The 19,693-nt window shown below is 41.0% G+C and overlaps 2 protein-coding genes across 6 annotated transcripts; one reads left to right on the top strand and one right to left on the bottom strand.

Annotated features, from left to right (window-relative positions):
* Positions 1-3,311: 3,311 nt before the first annotated feature.
* Positions 3,312-9,051, top strand: LOC120029987 (chromobox protein homolog 1-like). 5 transcript variants are annotated; one of them, XM_038975302.1, is made up of 6 exons: positions 3,312-3,573; positions 4,554-4,642; positions 7,419-7,596; positions 7,730-7,892; positions 7,976-8,070; positions 8,317-9,051. In XM_038975302.1, the coding sequence occupies exons 2-6, from the start codon at positions 4,588-4,590 to the stop codon at positions 8,462-8,464; spliced, it is 639 nt and encodes a 212-aa protein (XP_038831230.1). In that variant the 5' UTR covers positions 3,312-3,573; positions 4,554-4,587; the 3' UTR covers positions 8,465-9,051. The 5 variants fall into 5 exon arrangements, with proteins under 5 accessions (XP_038831230.1, XP_038831229.1, XP_038831228.1 ...); XM_038975301.1 differs by having other exon boundaries at positions 7,395-7,596; XM_038975300.1 differs by having other exon boundaries at positions 7,371-7,596.
* Positions 9,052-9,235: 184 nt separating this feature from the next.
* On the bottom strand, positions 9,236-19,042 carry LOC120029986 (endoplasmic reticulum membrane sensor NFE2L1-like). Its single transcript, XM_038975299.1, has 6 exons — positions 18,859-19,042; positions 16,527-17,387; positions 13,365-13,583; positions 13,178-13,270; positions 12,920-13,066; positions 9,236-12,833 (listed from the first exon to the last, which is right to left on the bottom strand). Exons 2-6 carry the CDS (start codon positions 17,079-17,081, stop codon positions 11,454-11,456), a joined length of 2,394 nt encoding a protein of 797 aa, XP_038831227.1. The 5' UTR covers positions 17,082-17,387; positions 18,859-19,042; the 3' UTR covers positions 9,236-11,453.
* Positions 19,043-19,693: the final 651 nt, after the last annotated feature.

Genomic DNA, 19,693 nt, shown 5'->3' with positions numbered 1-19,693 from the left:
ATAAATGACCGGCATGGTCAAATAATAATAATAAACGTAGTTGTCGACGGTGCAGCAAGTCAGCACCTCAGGAGTAAATGTCAGTTGGCTTTTCATAGCCGATCATTAAGAGTATCTCTACCGCTCCTGCGGTCTCTAGAGAGTTGAAAACAGCAGGTCTGGGACAGGTAGCACGTCCGGTGAACAGGTCAGGGTTCCATAGCCGCAGGCAGAACAGTTGAAACTGGAGCAGCAGCACGGCCAGGTGGACTGGGGACAGCAAGGAGTCATCATGCCAGGTAGTCCTGAGGCATGGTCCTAGGGCTCAGGTCCTCCGAGAGAGAGAGAGAAAGAAAGAAAGAGAGAATCAGAGAGAGCATACTTAAATTCACACAGGACACCGGATAAGACAGGAGAAGTACTCCAGATATAACAAACTGATCCTAGCCCCCCGACACATAAACTACTGCAGCATAAATACTGGAGGATGTCTTCTTAATTGACCCCCCATAAACGTAACGGACATATACCAGGAACTGTGCCAGGCCCGCCTCGTCTGACTCATCCAGCTATAACGCATATAATTCACTGGCTTGTATGCAAAGCAGTAATTCTTTCAAAACATCTCCTGTCATGTCACTGATGCTTCGTGAAACAGTGTTGTTTGATGAAGACATTGTCTGCATAGTTTTTTGGGTCTTTTCCCCCAGCATTGTCCTAGCCATATCTGCGGCAGCAGGAAGAATTAAGTCCTCCACAATAGTATGGGGCTTGCCTGTCCTAGCCACTCGGTAGCTCACCATATAAGACGCTTCTAGCCCCTTCTTATTAATTAATGGTATCTGTTGCTTTTATACATGTCTTACTACTTGAAAGTCATCTTTATTCTCACTCAAAAAAATCCTGTGGCTTATTTTTCAAATTGTTATGTTTCGTTTCTAAATGTCTGTGCAAGAGTGAAGGTTTCCCGCTAGAAAGTAACTGTTAATGTGATCGGATGTTAATTATTTGACGAGGCTACCTGTATTTGACATAGATGGTTTAATTTAATTTTTGGCAGTGAAACGAGGCTACTCAAGCGAGGGGGGGAAAAAACTCACCCAAATGTTGGAAAATATAAATGTACTGTTTGAAAATGTGACGTATTTTTTATTAATTCAAATGTTTTTAAAAATGTGAATCACATTTTTATTTGGCGTAACCCCAACAGCATTGCCCAGTTTGGGAATATCTGCTCTAGGCTATATCTGCTGTGTTGGTGAACTCCTCCCACATCTGAACTGGCTACGTAGAGGGCACAGCATGATCAGAGGTGAGGTAACTTGGTCGGGTCAACAGGAAGTATTATTAGAGACAGTGAAATACAGCTAGAGATGTAGTAGTCCCAGAGTTAATGATCCAAGGTCAGTTTTGCATTTCACCTCCTGAAGATTATGATAAAATCAAATGTTATTTGTCATATGCGCCGAATACAACAGGTGACAACAGCCTTACAGTGAAATGCTTACTTATAAGCCCTTAACCAACGATGCAGTTTTAAGAAAAATACCTAAAAACAAGTAACAAATAATAAGAGAGCAGCAGTAGAATAACAATAGCGAGGTTATATACACTGGTTAGTTGAGCTAATATGTACATGTAGGTAGAGTTATTAAAGTAACTATGCATAAATAACAGAGTAGCAGCAGGTAAGAGGGAGGGGGGGGGGCAATGCAAATAGTCTGGGGTTGCCATTTTTCACCGCTTCCCACGACGCGTTTGCGGTGACAAAAAGATTGTCTGCTGTCTCTACTGAAAATGAATAGGAAGCGGTGTTTCACTGCACGGCACCGCGTGCTAGTGTACACGGGTCATTATGGTCAAGCGAAGTGACTTCCCAACGATTCCAGATAGTTTATTGCTTGTTTTTGCTTGCTTTTAGGAGGTATTTTTTTTATATATATTTTAAAAATTCAAAATACAGATCAACAATTTACATTGTTACATCATACAAAAAAGAACGCAGGTATTAACGAGAAAATACTAAAACACAAAAAAATCGATGAAGTAATAAAAAATTAGTGAAATTGTAATCACTCTAAAAAAAATCTTATAATGATTCAGGAAAATGTTATTCACTATGGTTAATGTTTTAATAAGATAGTTAAATTCAATCAAATATGTGTAATTTTGGTATAGAATTTTTGTTTGTGTATAAGGTATTTGGCAACAAGAATAAAAAATAATCACAATCATTTCAATGGTCTTGTTATCATCAATAGTAACATATATCCTTCATGTCAAAAACATGGGTAGTGTTCATAATGGTAAATAAGTATTTTGCAAGGTTTTCCCAAAATTCTGACACAAATTTACATTCAAAGAACAAGTGAGACAGCTGTGTTTTCTGTGAAAAAAGTGAGAATCTATCATCAATAGCCATAAATTTGGATAACATAGAATTACATGGATATATCTTATGTAAAACTTTGATTTGGTATACAATATTTGTAAGGCCTTAACCATGCATTTTTCCAGACAATGTCAGGAATAAGCATGTTCCAGAAAAATTTTCCTCTCTGTGTAAGTTGGTTTTGTGAATGAAGAATTTGTTTTATATATTTATTACAACAAGATTTCTCAAGTAAGCCCATGCCTTCCAATCTGAGTTCTGGATAAGCTTTGTGATCTTTACCAAAGCTAAGATGAGTGTAGTTAGACCACTGGGAACAGCTTTGATCACAGAAATAAACTATCTGAAAGGTATTGGAAACTCTTTCAATGTTATAAATTGTTCATATGTAAGAATATTACCCCTGTTGTCGAAAACATCAAGAACAAAGTCAATATTCCTCTCATGCCAGCTGGGGTAGAACAATGACTTATTCCTTACAGTTATGTCTGAATTATTCCACAAAAGAGCTTTATGTTGGGAAAGAATTTGCAGGAAACATATTTTCCAGGCCATTAAAGCTTGTTGGTGAAACCTAGCCAAATTAGCGGGTAATCTTTCAGGAATATAATTTTAATTTTTGAAGACCTCCCAATTTATTAAATACATTACTTGGAATGAAAGGTATGGAATGAGAAGTATTTCTGTTAAATAAGATCAGACGTCAGTCGCGACGTAATATCCGTTTCCGGGCAAACTCAAATAATTTTGTTTTATTAAATTTCAAACTCGCCCGTTTACCTTCATGTTAAATGTTATATCACCGACACTCTTGTTATGGACAGGATACAATTATTCGCATTCAGAAGAAAATGCTGGGTTGTTCGAGCGGGGCGGATAGATACCTCGCTCGTACGCTCACTTCAGCTCGACCGACTAGCTAATCTCTACAACATCTGAGAAACCTCGCCAGCTAGCTACACGAGAACTTGTTTCGTTGAGAAATCCACACAATGTGGAATCGATGCACGTGTACAAACGTAGTTTTTTTTTATCGGACATTAATGGACACGATCTATTTAGCTTACGCAAGCTCATATTTGATTTAATATAATAAACTAAACTGATTTATATAAGAAATTATAAGACAGGTTATTTTTCTAATCATATCTCAACATCATTTAAAGACAGACTATTTTCACCATCGAATAACTCGTTTTGAGGTGAGTTAACGCTCCATTAATTATATCCTTGCTCTCTTAACGTTAGCTACCTGCACGTTTGTGTTGGGAAATAGTTTCCAGCTACTGTTATATAGCGACAGCGTGTATCTAGCTACGGAAAAATAATATACAATGCATTTCCATATACATTGCGCCTTTGTTAGATTACTTAGCTGGATAGCTAACACATTCAGAATGTGCATGCTAGCGGAGTAACGCTGCTTTTGTTTTCTTTTTAAACCAATATGGAGGAGAGTGGCGTGTATACTAGAAGTGGAAAGCTCGTCCGTGTCACTGCTGGTCCATGACCAGGACTAATGCTGGCTAACTAGTTAACGTTAAATAGCTAAATAGCACAGGCAGCAAGCTAGACTGCTAACTGAGAGTTTTCAAACCATCTTTAGCGAACTGATCATTATTTGCACATCATGATACAGTATGACCAAATCATTTCATAACGACCTTTGACTTTGGTATCACCTCGTATTGTAAGCGGTAGCTAGCTGGCCCTCCGATTGTTCACAGATTGAAGGATGTGTGTTAATGCACCATCTCCTGCATGATTGCCACGGTAATTAAAATTGGAACTGCCTGTGGCCAACCTATCCATAGTCTCTGCCTTCTATTGAGCGCTGTGCTCATTGGTTGTTTGAAATTTGCGCACTGGTCTCTTGCGGCACATCCCTTTTAATTATTAATTACCCCCAAAAAGAACAAAATACTGTGACATTAGGCATAGTAAACCTGTAATAACCAAGTTATTACATAATTTTTTTGTCATCTATGCTAAGGGCCCCTGTTAGAGAACTGGAAACAAGACTGTAACTACCAATTGGGGAGAAAGGGGTAAAACGTACAAAAAAATGTATATATAGACATGTAGCCACTGATGAATTGCCTTCTCTCCAATGCTATTTTGTTTCCTGTCTACCTTTTTAACGATTCCTGACCCTCATTGCCCTATTCTTGACTTTGACCAGGAACCAACTGCTGGTCCCACGGTCTATCTACCTGATGAGTATGAGCGAGATTACAGAACCTTCTAATGATGCTCCCACTCTTACTGAAGGTCTTATAACATTTTTCATATATACAATGTCACTGTTTTGTCTGTGTGGGGTAAAGGGAGCATATGTTTTTGCAAAACTCAAGCTGCTATTTCTACTAACAAATATACTTCTGCAGCAATGGGTAAACATAGGCGTTTATCATTTATGTGTGGCACTCAGTGTTGAGTTTCCCCATCTACCTCTCATTTGTTGAACTGAATTACAGTATATCAATTCAAAAGGTGAGGCTATTTGTCTCACAAGATGCCATAGAGCAGGGCTCTCCAACCCTGTTCCTGGAGAGCTACCATCCTGTAGGTTTTCAATATAACCCCAGTTGTAAGTAACCTGATTCAGTTTATCAACAAGCTAATGATAAGAATTAGGTGTTTGATTAAGGTTGGAGTGAAAACCTACAAGATGTTAGCTCTCTGGGAACAGGGTTGGAGAGCCTTGCCAAAGAACTTAGCATGTGTAGGCTTTAAAGGGACAATCTGCTGCTGCTACATCAATTTTTGATAAAGATGAGCAAAAACAAACGGTATAAAATAAATAATAAACACTGAGCTATTGTATCCTCAAAAAAAGTGGAATTATTTTATACAAATCCAATTGCTTAGAGATTTTGTTAAACATGTAAAAGAAAATATATTTTAAAAAGATAGGGGTCAAAATTATTAGCACCCCTGTTTTCAATACTCTAGCACCCTCCTCTTATGAGGACAACGGCACTGAGCCTTTTTCTAAAACGTTTTATGAGATTGGAGAACACATTGGGAGGGGTCTTAGACCAATCCTCCATTACGAATCTTCCCAGATCCTTGATATTCTTTGTCTACCTTATGGACGTCCCTCTTCAAAATCAAACCACAGGTTTTCAACGGGTTCATGTCCAGAGACTGAGATGGCCATTGCGAAATGTAGATTTTTTTTGTAGGGGGAAATTAACCATTTCTTTTTGGATTTTGATATGTGCTTGGGGTTATTATCACAAACAAATGTAAACGCAGTTGTCTTAATCACCATAAATCCAGAGATGGCCAGACTTAGATGACAAAGTTTGACAATTTGCCCATGAGAGACTGCCTGTTCAAGAGAACAGCACAACAAGGTGAGTCCAAAAATGTGTTGTACGCTGCTGCATAAATAATATACCAGAGAGATGTGTATACTGTAGCTAAGAAAGTAATACTAAGTTTATATTGTGTAGTAAGCTGTTAGTAGCCCATGTGGCTCACCCTAATAATTTGGTCTATTTTCCTCTCTTAATTTCGCTTACTGTTCTGACTTGGTGGTGCACATGTAGCCTATAACCTGTTTTAGAGAAATGTAATCATTGAATATTGTAAGAGCTGTCATTGTCTGCTTATATGTCCCCTTTATTTATCATACGGTTCTGACTTGGTGTACAGGGAGAACACTGTAAGAACGGCCCATGTTCTGAATTCTGTCGCTGTACATTTCAAAGTGCCGAACAAATAGTTATATTGACTACGTCTGTCCTAGCTCGCTTATTAATGTCTTAATCGAATTTACGGATTGCCTCTTATCTGCTTGTCGTCCCCTTATGCTATAGTTTGTACATCTCAATTGTCAGTAGAAACCACATTTGTTTAAGCAAGTCAGGCATATAAGCTATGTTTTTTTTTTTTTTTAAATGGCAGTAAATGAACTGTTTCGCTGCCAGACAAATCTCTGCCGATAGCCAGGTGTAGCAGTGGTAAGGTGTTGGGACTGCTGTTGGGACAGCTTTATGTAGGCCCTAACAGTTGGTGGGCGGTTTGTCACCTTTATAGTGCAATTAATGTATTGTTTAGTGTTGTGTAGTGGCTTTACTGGCATGCATCCCCAACATTTTGTTTGTCCCACCAAGATTTTACATGCCAGTAAATCTGAAGCTTATTGTCTTGCAGCAAGACAATAACCCCAAGCACACATCAAATTCTACAAAGAAATGGTTGACCACAAAATCAACATTTTGAAATGGCCATCTGTCTCTGGATATGAACCCCATTGAAAACGTATAGTTTGAATTGTCAGAGGGCCGTCCATAAGCGCAGATGAAGGATAGCAAGAATCTGGCAATATTCTGTATAGAGGAATGGTCTAAGATCCTTCCTAATGTGTTCTTCAATCTCATCAAACATTTTAGGAAAAGGATTGGTGCCGTTATCCTTGCAAGGGGAGGGTGCTGGAAAAGTTTACTCCTATCTGTTAGACTTTGTTTTATGACTACAAACAAAATCTCTTTCCCTTTTTTAAAATTTTTATTATTATTTTTTACATACAATATTGCTCAGGATTGTTTTGCTTATCTTTATCAAGGGTGCCAATAATTTCAGTCATGACTGAATACACATTCATTCTTAAAGAATATAACTTAGAAATGCCTCATTAACTTAGTTAAAGCTGTCGTACCCCATCAGAAACCAAAATATAATCTTGTTTTTCTCCAATGTTTGTAAACATAGTAAATGTATACAAACACTCTATAGCCTCAAAACATGCTTAAAACTATAATTTTGATATATTGGGTGGTCAGTCCTTGCAACCATAGCGCTGTCTATAAATTTAAGATTGGTCACATTTTTCCAGGCCCCTTCCCTTAGCTTTTTACCAAAACAGAGGCGGGAAGGCACTTTATTGTTTCAACTGGGGTTAACCCCTTTAATGAAAAGTTCAGTATAAGTGTCACCGTCAACAGTGGCCGTTTTCTGGAGCCGTGATTTGCTGTTCCTGCACCCACAGCCGACATTAACCCTGCACCCACAGCCGTCATTCCCCCTGCACCCACAGCCCCCACCCAGTCCGAGGTGACGATGACGACACCGGCTGAGAAGACACAGGAGAAGGCGGCTGAGGATGTGGTGGCCGTGGAGGAAGAGGAAGAAGAATATGTGGTGGAGAAAGTTTTGAATCGAAGGGTGGTGAAAGGGAGAGTGGAGTACCTTCTTAAGTGGAAAGGCTTTTCGGAGTGAGTTTACACAATACAGATGTGATATATTTTTTTTTATCCCTATGTGGAATGCTTGTATTGACCAAACAAAACCCCTCTTTCACTCCAATGCCATTTTCTGGCTTAATTAACACTGCTTTTGTTTCTTCAGGGGTGACAACACATGGGAGCCAGAGGATAATTTGGACTGCCCCGACCTGATTGCACTGTTTCTGCAGAAACAGAAATCCGCTCATGAGTCTGTAGGCAAGAGGAAGTCTACAGAGCCTAATGTGGAAGGAGAGGAAAGTCGACCCAAGAAGAAAAAAGATGACGTAAGTCCTAAAGGCAGAAGCGTGTACACAGATGGAATCATTTTGTCTTTTTCACATTGAGTGACACTCGCCCTTTGTTTTAGCCAGAGAAACTAAGGGGCTTCACTCGAGGTTTGGATCCAGAAAGGATTATTGGCGCCACTGACTCCACTGGAGAACTCATGTTCCTCATGAAATGGTTTGTATGGCCCTTTTTTTAAACCTTTATGCTACTAGACCTAATCATCCAGCAGTCGCAAGTCAATGTACCTGTCAATTCACGCCTATGCATCAATAACAAAAAGTGGATCCATTGCCTTCAATCTCTTCATTCTGTGCATCCTAACCTATTTCATAGCGCCACTACAATCCCTGAACTAGCCAGAACCCACCACTTAAGTACTCATCCAACTTGTGGTTCTCTCTACACGGCCTGTTCTTGTAGGAAAAACTCTGATGAAGCAGACCTGGTACCCTCTAAGGAAGCAAACGTGAAGTGTCCACAGGTGGTCATATCCTTCTATGAGGAGCGGCTCACGTGGCACTCTTACCCCGCCGAGGAGGAGGAGGAGAAGAAGGACGACAAGAACTAGCCGTTTTGGAGAGCGGTATCAAGCTGGTTCTGAAGACTGTAGAGGTAGTGTCAAGGGCTTATGGGGCTCTAGGCAAAGGGTCTGAGACAAGCACGACAGCACATGGACTCCCTTTTTGGTTTAATATCACCCATCAGGTTAAAATCTCTGGATATGACCAAAGTCAATACAGGCTATGGGTTCTCTTGAGAAATCACAACCCTGGAAGAAATGTATAATGCAGTGTTAAATGTTTTAAGATTCACTCTAGTGACCATTTGGATACTACAAGATCATTTTCACAGGGCAGTTGACTAAGAGGTCAATGCCTTGTACATTACTGTGTAGGCTGGTGGAAATGTAATCATTCATAGTCTTGTAAACAAGTCAACGGTGCCATTTAGTTTTATGTAAATGTTTTGTAGCTTATAGTGCAAAACAATGTTAATCTTTGCTCGTTTTGTGACCGTTTTAGTGTATTGAGGTGACAACACATTTTGAAAACCATGTTTTTTTTTTACTTTGCTCATGTGTCCATCTTATTCTAACATTTTCATAAACAGGACTTGCTTGTCTGTTTTTGGAGAATAAACTTGTTACAATTGTCATCGGTCTCATACTAACAGAGCCTAAGCTTAAAATGTGTGTAAATAGTTGGATACATTAAGGCCTTATGTATTTATCTTCACAAAACCTAATGATCAGATATTCCCCCCAAATGGACACATTTCACCTTGTTATTTTAATGGACACGTGTCCCCTCATTATTAAATCATGCAAATGATGCAGTCACAGATGAAAATAAACACTTTATTAATCAATAAAATAACAATCCCAGATTGCCAGCAAATATTTAAAAGTAAACCAAAGAAAATAACCAAAGCAGGGGCTGTGCAAAATGCAGACAAACTACAGAAAAGAATGACAAAAGGAGAAAATATTTACAGAACAAACAAGACCATTAACAAAAGCAGCACTAAGTAGTAATAACTTAAATGGGCTTTGCATTGTGTTGCAATGCAGGTGAACGTTTGCACGTCTTAAATATCAAATGTTTTCTGAAGTGCGAGAACGAACAACTTTCTTCATTTAAATTGACAGCAACTTTTTTCCCCCTGCGAAATAATTAGTACTGCATGAAAACATCTGTTTAAAAGCAAAAGTATTTGTACTTTGGCTCCCCTCAGAGGGTAATGATGACAAGAACTATGAAAGTTATGTGGATGAAGAAGAACATAGGACATTCATCAGTGCAGCGACTTAGTTCTTTCCCATCCTTCACTGTAGATCTGGGGTTCACAAATGTACTCACTCTCTTTAAACAGCTATCTCTGCTGCATTAATAAATGGCCTAATCTTTTTTTGATTAGGGGTACATGCTAAAACACAATTTGACCCCAAAAAACACATAAGCTCAGGCAATAGCACTTCTAATGTTCTGATAACAGTCCAATAACCTTTTGTTCTCAAAACCCTCGAATTTAGAAATGTGCATGTGAAACAAAGGCATTCGAAAACAAGGCTCTCACTTCACATATTATCCTTCTCAGTTCGATTCAATTGGTTTACAATTCTAAATGTCACGTATGACCGTAGACTATTAAAGCCGACAACTAGGCTATTAATCAACTGTCTTGTCCATTGCTTCAGGTAACTTATCAAATAGAATGACAACTCTTTCAAAGGCTACCACTGCAATTACTTGACAGCCGAACGACTCACCTTACAAGAAGCAAACCAACCTAATATTAATGATAGTAAAGATGGGTGCATTTGATTTGTAATAAACGGGATACTTCCACAGGGTTGCAGTTCATACAATACTTCCTGCAAAGACAGCTATCAAAATCAATATTCTCTGGCCTGTAAAATTCCTGCAATGTGGTTACAGGCACAACACACAGTGTGTGATGCAATAAGGGCAGGGAGTAGACCCAACATGATGAAGCTAGACCTATAACCTAGCTTATTCTGGACAGTATGAGGATGTGTGGAAAACTAAAAGACTACCAGCAGAGCTCATCCTTAAACCTGCGGCAGACAGATAGTCAGAGACACGGCACGATGCATACAGCCAAGCCTTAGAAGGACAAATTACAGAGCTATATAGATATACAGAAGCTGATACATTTGTAACGCAGCGTGTGCCTTCTTCCTCAGCGTTCCATCTCCTATACTTGTCATGCTCCACCATCGTGGCAAGCCCAAGAACACTCTCCAAGCCTCTTTTGTGTTCCAGTGTCCTAGTTCTACATCAGAGGGACTCAAAGTCAATGGCCAGTCAAAAACGGTTGTATTTGTAATAAACACATTTTGAATGAGTGCAGTGTCAGACTAGCTAGACATTTGCTTCGAGTACAAGTGAAGTGCACAACACATTTGGTTAGTATTGGCGGTATTGTTAAGATAATGGTATCCTGGATGATGGACTTGCTTTACCCCACTGGTATCTTAACCTTTGACATCTCCAGGCCCTGTCTTAGCTTTCCTCTACATGTGCAACTTCTACTTACTCCAGGAACAGTCACTCCATCAATCACTCCAAGGCCCAAGCAAATAAAACTGGTTTAACAATCCGTTCAAAGCTGACTAACAATGGACCGGAATTTACAGCCAGTTTCATGTTGACTTAATGTTAGTTTTACCTTTAACTCTGACTTCACTTGATACCACTCCCTTCACTTCCTAACATGAAGTAATAACATCATGGCCTGGTGCCAAAGATCCAGAGAAATCTTTCAACCCCTTCTTTTCCTTGTTTGTTCCTTTTTTTCCACCCAAACAATGAAAATTCAGTACTCAAATTAAGAACTTCTGCTTCAAAGTCGTTTCCCAGAGAAAACACAGGAACCACAAAAGAAAAGGAAAAAAACCTAATGCAGGAAAAGTAGTCAACAATGCAGCTTCTCCTCACAAGAATCTTCTCAAAGGAAAAAAGACCTCTCTTGCATCTGCAGAAATATTTCTTAGTGATTTTAGCTAAATGAAAGAAAAGGCAACAGCTTCCTCCTCACTTCTTTTTGTCCTTTTGTTTCTTTTCTGGCTTACGGGTTTGCTGATCTGTCATGGTGCGGGGCATGATCAGAACGCTGCCGTCGGCGCTGTACTGGAGTGAGTACTCGCTGGGGGGGTAGGGCTGGCCCTCCTCATCCCGAAGCTGGGTGAACACCTCCTGGTAGAGGCTTTGCACTTTCTGCTTCATCTGGCGGATGGAGCGAATAAACTCCATCTTCTCCTTCAGCAGCCGCGCCTTGTCACGACGCAGGTCATGCACCCCTTGCTCCAGGTTGATGATGGTATCCAGCTTGCGCTTGCGGCAGTTCTGGGCCGCCATCTTGTTCTTGCCACGTCTACGAATGTCGCGGACGAGGGCCAGTTGGGCCTCGCTCAGGTGGTGCTTGGACAGAAGCTCGTTGAACTCCTCCACAGGCAGATTTATGATCTTCTCGTTTGAGAAGGGGATCTTCATGGCCCGAGCCCGTCGCTCATCGCGACTCGACTGTTTGTCCAGGAAGTCCTGTTGGGGCTTAAGCTTTGACTGCTTCTCACGGCCCATTTTCTTGCCAGTGGGAATCGGTAGCTCTAGGTGTTCATCGAACGATGAAGACAGTGGTAAATTGTAGGTGTGATTGTGGTTGATGTTGTCGAGCTGAGGGAGCCCGTGGAACTGGGAGGGGTCCTGGTAGCTCATGCGGCAGAGCTTGTTGAACTCGGGCTGGTAGCCCCCCACAGCACCTTCTTCTGGTTCCACGACAGCTGACTCCGAGTCAGTGCTGTATCCCACAGCCCCTTCCTCTGAGAAGGTGGCAGAGGTGGAGGAGGAGGAAGCGGCGGAGGAGCAGGAGGTCTCAGAGCTGCTCGGGGAGGCCGGGCTGTGACTGGAGTCTAGGGAGAGGCCTGAGTCCGAGTCGAGTTCATCCTCCAGCTGAGAGGCCTGGGCCTGGTTGAAGCCCTCCTCCATTGCCAGGTCCAGCAGACTGATCTCATCCAGCATAGACTCCTCCAGCAGAGTGCTGAAGGGATCAGGCAACACTGGAGTGCAAGTGATGTTGTTGGTGCTGTTCAGAGGCGGTGGGAGAAAGAGTCCAGTCAGGTTGGTGGCTCCGAATGTAGAGTTGACGTTGGAGGAGTTGCTGGAGGACATTCTAAGCAAGGGGGTCCGTGGGGTGCTAGTGGCATCCATCTCTGGATTGAAAAGTGTGGGAAAGTCCTGGCTGCAGCTAGGGAGGGAGGCCTGGTGAAGGCTGACATCTTGGTGAATAAGGGTGGAGGAACGAGTAAGTCCAAAGCTTCCAACTGAGCCGGACTCACTTGTGCTGCCACTGGTATTGGTACTGTTGGAAGTAGTGCTGAGGAAGGAGTTCTCTGAGGTGTTATTAACCTCCATTTCCTTCAAAAGAGAAAAGAATTGTAAGAAAAACTTCTTTCTTTTTTTTTTACTGGAGAACCATTTGTGATTAAAGCGCAAGTACAAACCTGTAGTTCCATGATAGCCATGATGTCTTGCCACTGCTGCTCCAGGTCCAACTGGGGCAACGGGGGAGGCAGTGGTAGGGCCCGAGATGTGGATGGAGCTTCTTCATTGGCCACCGCAAGCTCAGCTGTGACTACAGGGGCTGGAAACTGATAAGATGTTGACCTTTAAAAGTCTCACAATTATTTTTTTGATTTCCATAGACTATAATGTTAATCTAGCATTTGTAATATCATAAAACAGCATGCAAATTTCTTTACCTCAGGAGATTCTTCTCCGAAAGGGAAGGTGGCCTCCAGCAGCCTTAGGCATTCCTGCAGGGACAGTGAGGTCTGAGAGCCAAGGCCTGGGGTCTGGGGGAGGGGCAGACAGCACAGAGGTCACTCCCTTTACTATCAACTACAGTGGACACACAAGATCATGAACACAATCTGTTCCCTTAGCTACCTGCTCTGGTATGCTCTCCCCGGTCTCTCCATCCACAGGCTGAGCCTCTTGAAGGTTCACTCCATTCCTCCATCTCTCCTGTGCCTCTGCTCTTTCCTCCTCCTCTGGGCTGGGCTTTTCCGCCTCACTCTCCTTCTGGCGACTGCTATAGTTGAACACTTCCCGTCCTGCGCCAAGGTCGATGTCCTGTCGCCACAGGATGTCAATCAAATCAATGTCCTGAAAAATCCATGATGTGAAAAAGATGTTAGGACTACAAAGAAAAGAGCCCCCTTGATTGAGTTGCACAACATCTTGTCTTACACAACTTAATTCAAAATAAAAAGCACTTCAAGGAGAGAGAACTACAGTGACTTGAGAAAGTATTCACACCCCTTGACTTTTTCAACAATTTTTTTTTTTTTTTTTACAGCCTGAATGTAAAATTGATTATATTTAGATGCGTCACTGGCCTACACACAATAGCCAATAATGTCAAAGTGGAATAATGTTTTTAGAAATGTTTACAAATGAATTAAAAGCTGAAGTCTTGAGTCAATAAGTATTCAACCCTTTTGTTATGGCAAGCCTAAATAAGTTCAGGAGTAAACATTTGCTTAACAAGTCACATAATAAGTTGCATGGACTCACCGTGTGCAATAAGTGTTTAACATGATTTTTGAATGACTACCTCATCTCTGTACCCCACACATACAATTATCTGTAAGGTCCCTCAGTCGAGCAGTGAATTTCAAACACCGATTCAACCAGAAAGACCAGGGAGGTTTTCCAATGCCTCGCAAAGAAGGGCACCTATTGGTAGATGGGTAAAAATAAAAAAAAGCAGACATTGAATATCCCTTTGAGCATGGTGAAGTTATTAAATTACACTTTGGAGGGTGTATAAAGATACAGGCTTCCTTCCCAACTCAGTTGCCAGAGAGGAAGGAAAACGCTCAAGGACTTCAACATGAGGCCAATGGTGACTTTAAAACAGTTACAAAGTTTAATGGCTGTGATAGGAGAAAACTGAGGATGGATCAACAACTTTGTAGTTACGCAACAATACTAACTTAAATGACAGAGTGAAAAGGAGGAAGCCTGTACAGAATACAAATATTTCAAAACATTAATCCTGTTTGCAATAAGGAACTAAAGTAAAACTGCAAAAAAAGTGGCAAAGAAATTAACTTTATGTCCTGATTACAAAACGTTGTGTTTGGGGCAAATCCAACACAACACTGAGTACCGCTCTTCATATTTTAAAGCATGGTGGTGGCTGCATCACATTATGGGTATGCTTGTCATCGGCAAGGAATGGGAGTTTTTGGGGATAAAAAGAAACAGAATAGAGCTAAGCAAAATCCTAGAGGAAAACCTGGTTTAGTCTGCTTTCCAACAGACAAATTAATCTTTCAGAAGAACAATAACCTAAAACACAAGGCCAAATACACACTGGAGTTGCTTACCAAGATGACATTGAATGTTCCCGAGTGGCCTAGTTAGACTTGTGATTCAAATCGGCTTGAAAATCTATGGCAAGACTTGAAAATGGCTGTCTAGCCATGATCAACAACCAACTTGATAGAGCTTGAAGAATTATTAAAAGAATAATGTGCAAATATTGTACAATCCAGGTGTGCAAAGCTCTTAGAGACTTACCCAGAAAGACTCACATCTGTAATCGTTGCCAAAGGTGATTCTAACATATTGACGCATGGGTGTGAATACTTTTGTAAATGAGATAATTCTGTATTTAATTTTCAATAATATAAAAAAAACATTCACTTTTTCATTATGGGGTAGTGTGTGTAGATGGGTGAGAAAAAATATATATAATCCATTTTCAATTCAGGCTGTATATAACACATGGAATAAGTCAAGGGGTATGAATACTTTGATGGTACTGTACTTGACTGTGGTGCAAAAATCAAGGATGCCTATACCTGTGATACTGTTGGCTTTACATTTCAATATTTTCATCCTCAGGTCAACACAAGGTGAGATATATAATGCGATTTAAAGTAACTGTCCTGTCAAAATCTCACTTTTAAAAGTTCATATTCAGTTAGCGCATTCACAAATAATGTTGTTGACTCATCCTGTACTCTTGTGGCCAAAGCATAAATTGGAGGGAAAGAACACTTAACATCAAACGTGTGTCTCAAACAGACATGCTAGTTCCTCATAGAGGATGAGTTGGCCAATCAGCAGTCTACTGGCATGAATATTTTTTCATGACCGGTATAGGCCTAGACAACATTCTGTTGTTGGGGTATGCACACCATTCCAAAACAGAAAATCTGCTTTTTTAACATAGCTTTCCTTCCAAAAGATAAGCATTTCACTCATATTATAATTAATTATAGGTCATATTTCATAGAAAATCACAGAACTTCAGATCATGTAAGCAGGGATGGGGGCCATAAAAAAATCATGAGGGGCCGAAGTGGCTCGCAGGTCTGCATACCCACATCCATGCATACCCACACATGCATTCAGAGCTAGTCCTAGTCTTTGAGGCTTAAGTAAAATTTTGCCCCCCACCCCATCCTGCGCAAAACACTAGCTGACATGGGCTAATTGAGTGAATGGCAGTGACTGACATAAGTGGAAAAACTGCTGATGGACAACCAAATTTCAAAATCGCACCTTATGTATTCTACTATTCTAACTCAACATATTAATTTGAGATCCCAACTGAGTCACTAATATATATATATATATATATACACACACACACACACATACACACACGGGGGCTGCCAGTTGCCCATTCCTGATGTACGCCCACTAATGCAACTGTAGCCACTTAATTACCATAAAAGCATGTGATCCATTTGGAGAGTTAGTTAATTCTACTTTAACAATGGCTTAGTGTCACCCAAAACCACACTGCCTCCAAGTGGTGGTCCTGTGACTATTAGGGGCAAGGATGATTCTAATGCAAGGACATTACAATAATGCAAAAAACACATTACACAATAATGCCAGAAATAATTATATTTCATTAAAATGGTGATTTATCAAGGTTCACACAAAGGCGTCTCTGATAGACAGCTAAATACAGCAATCTGAGAAGTAGGCCTATTTCCTCCTAGTAACATATCCCTCCCTGTACATTACAATAGAAGTGCCATGCCCCAGCTTGCCTTGATCTCACCTCTACTCAGGCTTTCCTACCTCTTTGGTGAGATCATCATTGCCATCCCTGTTGCGCTGCTCCTGGCTGTCCTCAGGGGCCACGGCTCCCAGGGTGCTGTCATCTCCACTTGGGTTGTAGGTGGACTCAGGCGCTCCGCCGCCACCCCTCATGGTCGGGGTTTCGGAGTTGATCACGTCCTCCAGGCCGGCCCCATTGTCCAGGGTGATGCTCGGGCTGGACTGGCTGGCGGCGGACACCACAGTCTCAGGGTCACGGTGGACCAGCCACGTGCTCAGCTCTGGACTGGGCACTGACAGGCGATCCAGCTGGCGCACCTGGTTCAGCAGCCGGCGGGTGGTAAAGAACTGGTCAAGGTCCACACTCTTGGGATGGATGCCATACCCGTCCAGCGTGTTGCGGAGGTTGTGGAACTGCGTCTGGGTGTAGGCCGAGCTGGGGCCTAGGATGATCTCCCGCAGTGGGGGCAGCTGATTGCTCAGGTAGGTGTCCAAGTCCACCCGCACCCCAATGAGACTCAGGAGGATGGTGAACTGAATCAGGCCCTCTGTGAAGTACTTTTTCAGGTAAAGCATTTCTTTACAAAGGAACAAAAAGTGAAGTAAAAAAGTAAAAAATTAACAGGGGACAAACTAGAGTGGTGCAATAGTTGATACTGAGATAAAGACTGGGATAAACAATGAAAGTATGACAATTGCAGATATGACAGAAGAGGGACTTTTGCGACTTTCTCTTTTAGCAGTATTTTGCAGAGTTTGCTTAAAATGTGAATAGAATAGAGAGGGTTTCTGTGGTCTTGTATGTGTGCCCAATATCAGTCAAAGGGTAAACCGGGTTCTAGGTCAGGCTTTGGTCTTCCCCATCAGTAAGTCCTCCCATACCTGCACAGACAGACAGACAGACAGAGAGAGATCAAGGCCAAATGAAACCTTGATGCCTTTAAAAAAATGTATGACAGGATAAAGAAATGTGAATTTGTTGAGTAAACAAGCTTAGATTAAATGTTAAGTTAAATGTCCTCCAACCTAAGCTGTGTACTACAGTATGATTTCACAGTAAAAATATATATAAAAAAAAATGACATTACATAATGTCAAAATAATATATTACATGACATAACAGAAGCTGAATGCATCAAACATTGTTCGGACAAGATGAAATGTGAGTACGGCCTCAGATGTTGAAACAAACAGGCTTTTCCTCAAACGTGTACAATGGGCAGTCAGCCACAAACGATTTAAGATGACCAAATTCAATGATAACCAACATGAATAGCCAAATCAAATCAAACTAAACTCTAAACTCAAAACCATAAACCTAGCATATGCACTGCCAGTGAATGCAAAAACAAACCGTAAATCATATTCCACATATTTCTATGGGAGGGAACAATAGACACATACTCCTTAGCAGCAAACCATCACGTCGCCACTTCCTAAAGCAGTAGTGTTCAAACCTCTCATTGGGGACCCCCAGCTGTTCCATGTATTTGATATATTCCAAAGAAAACACACCTGATTCCAATTGTCAACGAATCATAAAGCCCTTACGCGCTAGTTCAGGGCTACAATCAAATTGTTAACTGGGGGTCCCTGAGGAGAGGTTTGAAAACCACTCTCTCTAGAGAACACACTGTACCTCAAGACCAATTTGACATGCCAACCTGACAATGTACAACTGAAATGCATCACCTAGTCCAGTGCATAACAGGAATAGATGTGAAGGTGAAAGAGGGAGGGTCTCGGGTTCTCCTCCAGTAGCTACGCTTCATGACTCCCATCCCTAGCAGTCTCCCTCTCATCCATTTTCTTTTCAAGATCTGCAGCTTACCGATGTGTCACTCACACATACACAATTACATTAAAATAATAGCAATAAAAACGATGCATCAGTATATCTGTCAATAATGTTTAAAAGTAGGCAGCCTAACAACATCGTAGCCAGCATCCACCGGTATTTCTCGTCCAGAGGGAAGTGTTGATAGCGCTCATTTCCGATATAAAGCAACCTCCCTAGCAACAAGTGGCGCAACGTTAACCAATGGGGAAACGTTAACCAATGGGGAAAAGATGGGGGCGGGAGGTGACAGCAACGGGGAAGAGAAAATGCTAAAATGTAACGTTAGCTCGCTAACTGTTACTATGTATTTTAAAACAATGTGTTGCATTGCCAATCTCAACTAAACGTACACACAAGAAGCAGATAATGCATCCGCCTACTTTATGTCGCTTGTCCAAAACATTCAAGCGCAATTAGCTACAAGCTAACGTTATGTTCCTAGCCAACGTTGGCTATCTAGCAAAGCTAGTTGGCTAACGTTAGCTATCTAGCTAAAACCTATTTTATACTTACGCGTGGAGATTTTATACATCTGCCTGTATGCCCACAAGTCGGCCACCTTCTATAACCATTATTTGATTTCAGAAGAGTTCTCATGTTTTATTGGCATTACACAATGTCATTATCCACCCTCTCCCCCCATTGAATGGCCCACCATGACTTGACAATATTTCCATAGGCTAGCTAACAGCGGCGCATCTCACACCAAAACACGCTTCCCACAGAGCATGCGTAGAACATTCTTGGGCGCATGTTTACATCACCGCAGTGAAAATCGCCGAATTTAATCGACTGGCTTCACAAATTAATTATTCAGTTAGTCTAAAAAAAAATACAACTTTGTCATATTAAGATTTAGAAATTATGGAAATTGAATACAACAATCAGACCTTTCTATAAAATTAGTCGATTTCTGTGGGCTATACGCTTCCAAATCATTTGAGAATTAGGATGAGCTGCCTATGAATTATAGATTAATTCACACAGAAAGTGAAAAACTGGTTTCACCATTATGCCTCGGCTATTATGCCTGTGTAACAACATGTTTTGTGAAACATTTTATTCCATGTTTGTTTCTTAAAATTGTATTTTATTTTCCTTTCCTACTATTTTCTAATCATCCTCTTATTTTAAAGGTCCAATGCAACCGTTTTTATCTCAGTATTTAATCATTTCTGGATAACAAGTACCTTACTGTGATTGTTTTCAAATAAAATGGTAAAAAATAAACAAAAATAGCTTCTTTGCAAAGAGCAATTTCTCAAGTAATAATTTTGCTAGGACTGTCTGGGAGTGGTCTGGGTGGGGAGGGGAAAACTGAAAACTAGCTGTTATTGGTAGAGAGGTT

Source organism: Salvelinus namaycush, chromosome 35, assembly GCF_016432855.1.
Source record: "Salvelinus namaycush isolate Seneca chromosome 35, SaNama_1.0, whole genome shotgun sequence".
Lineage (NCBI taxonomy): Eukaryota > Metazoa > Chordata > Actinopteri > Salmoniformes > Salmonidae > Salvelinus > Salvelinus namaycush.
The sequence above is the reverse complement of the archived record's forward strand: the minus strand, read 5'-3'. Positions and strand labels throughout refer to the sequence as shown.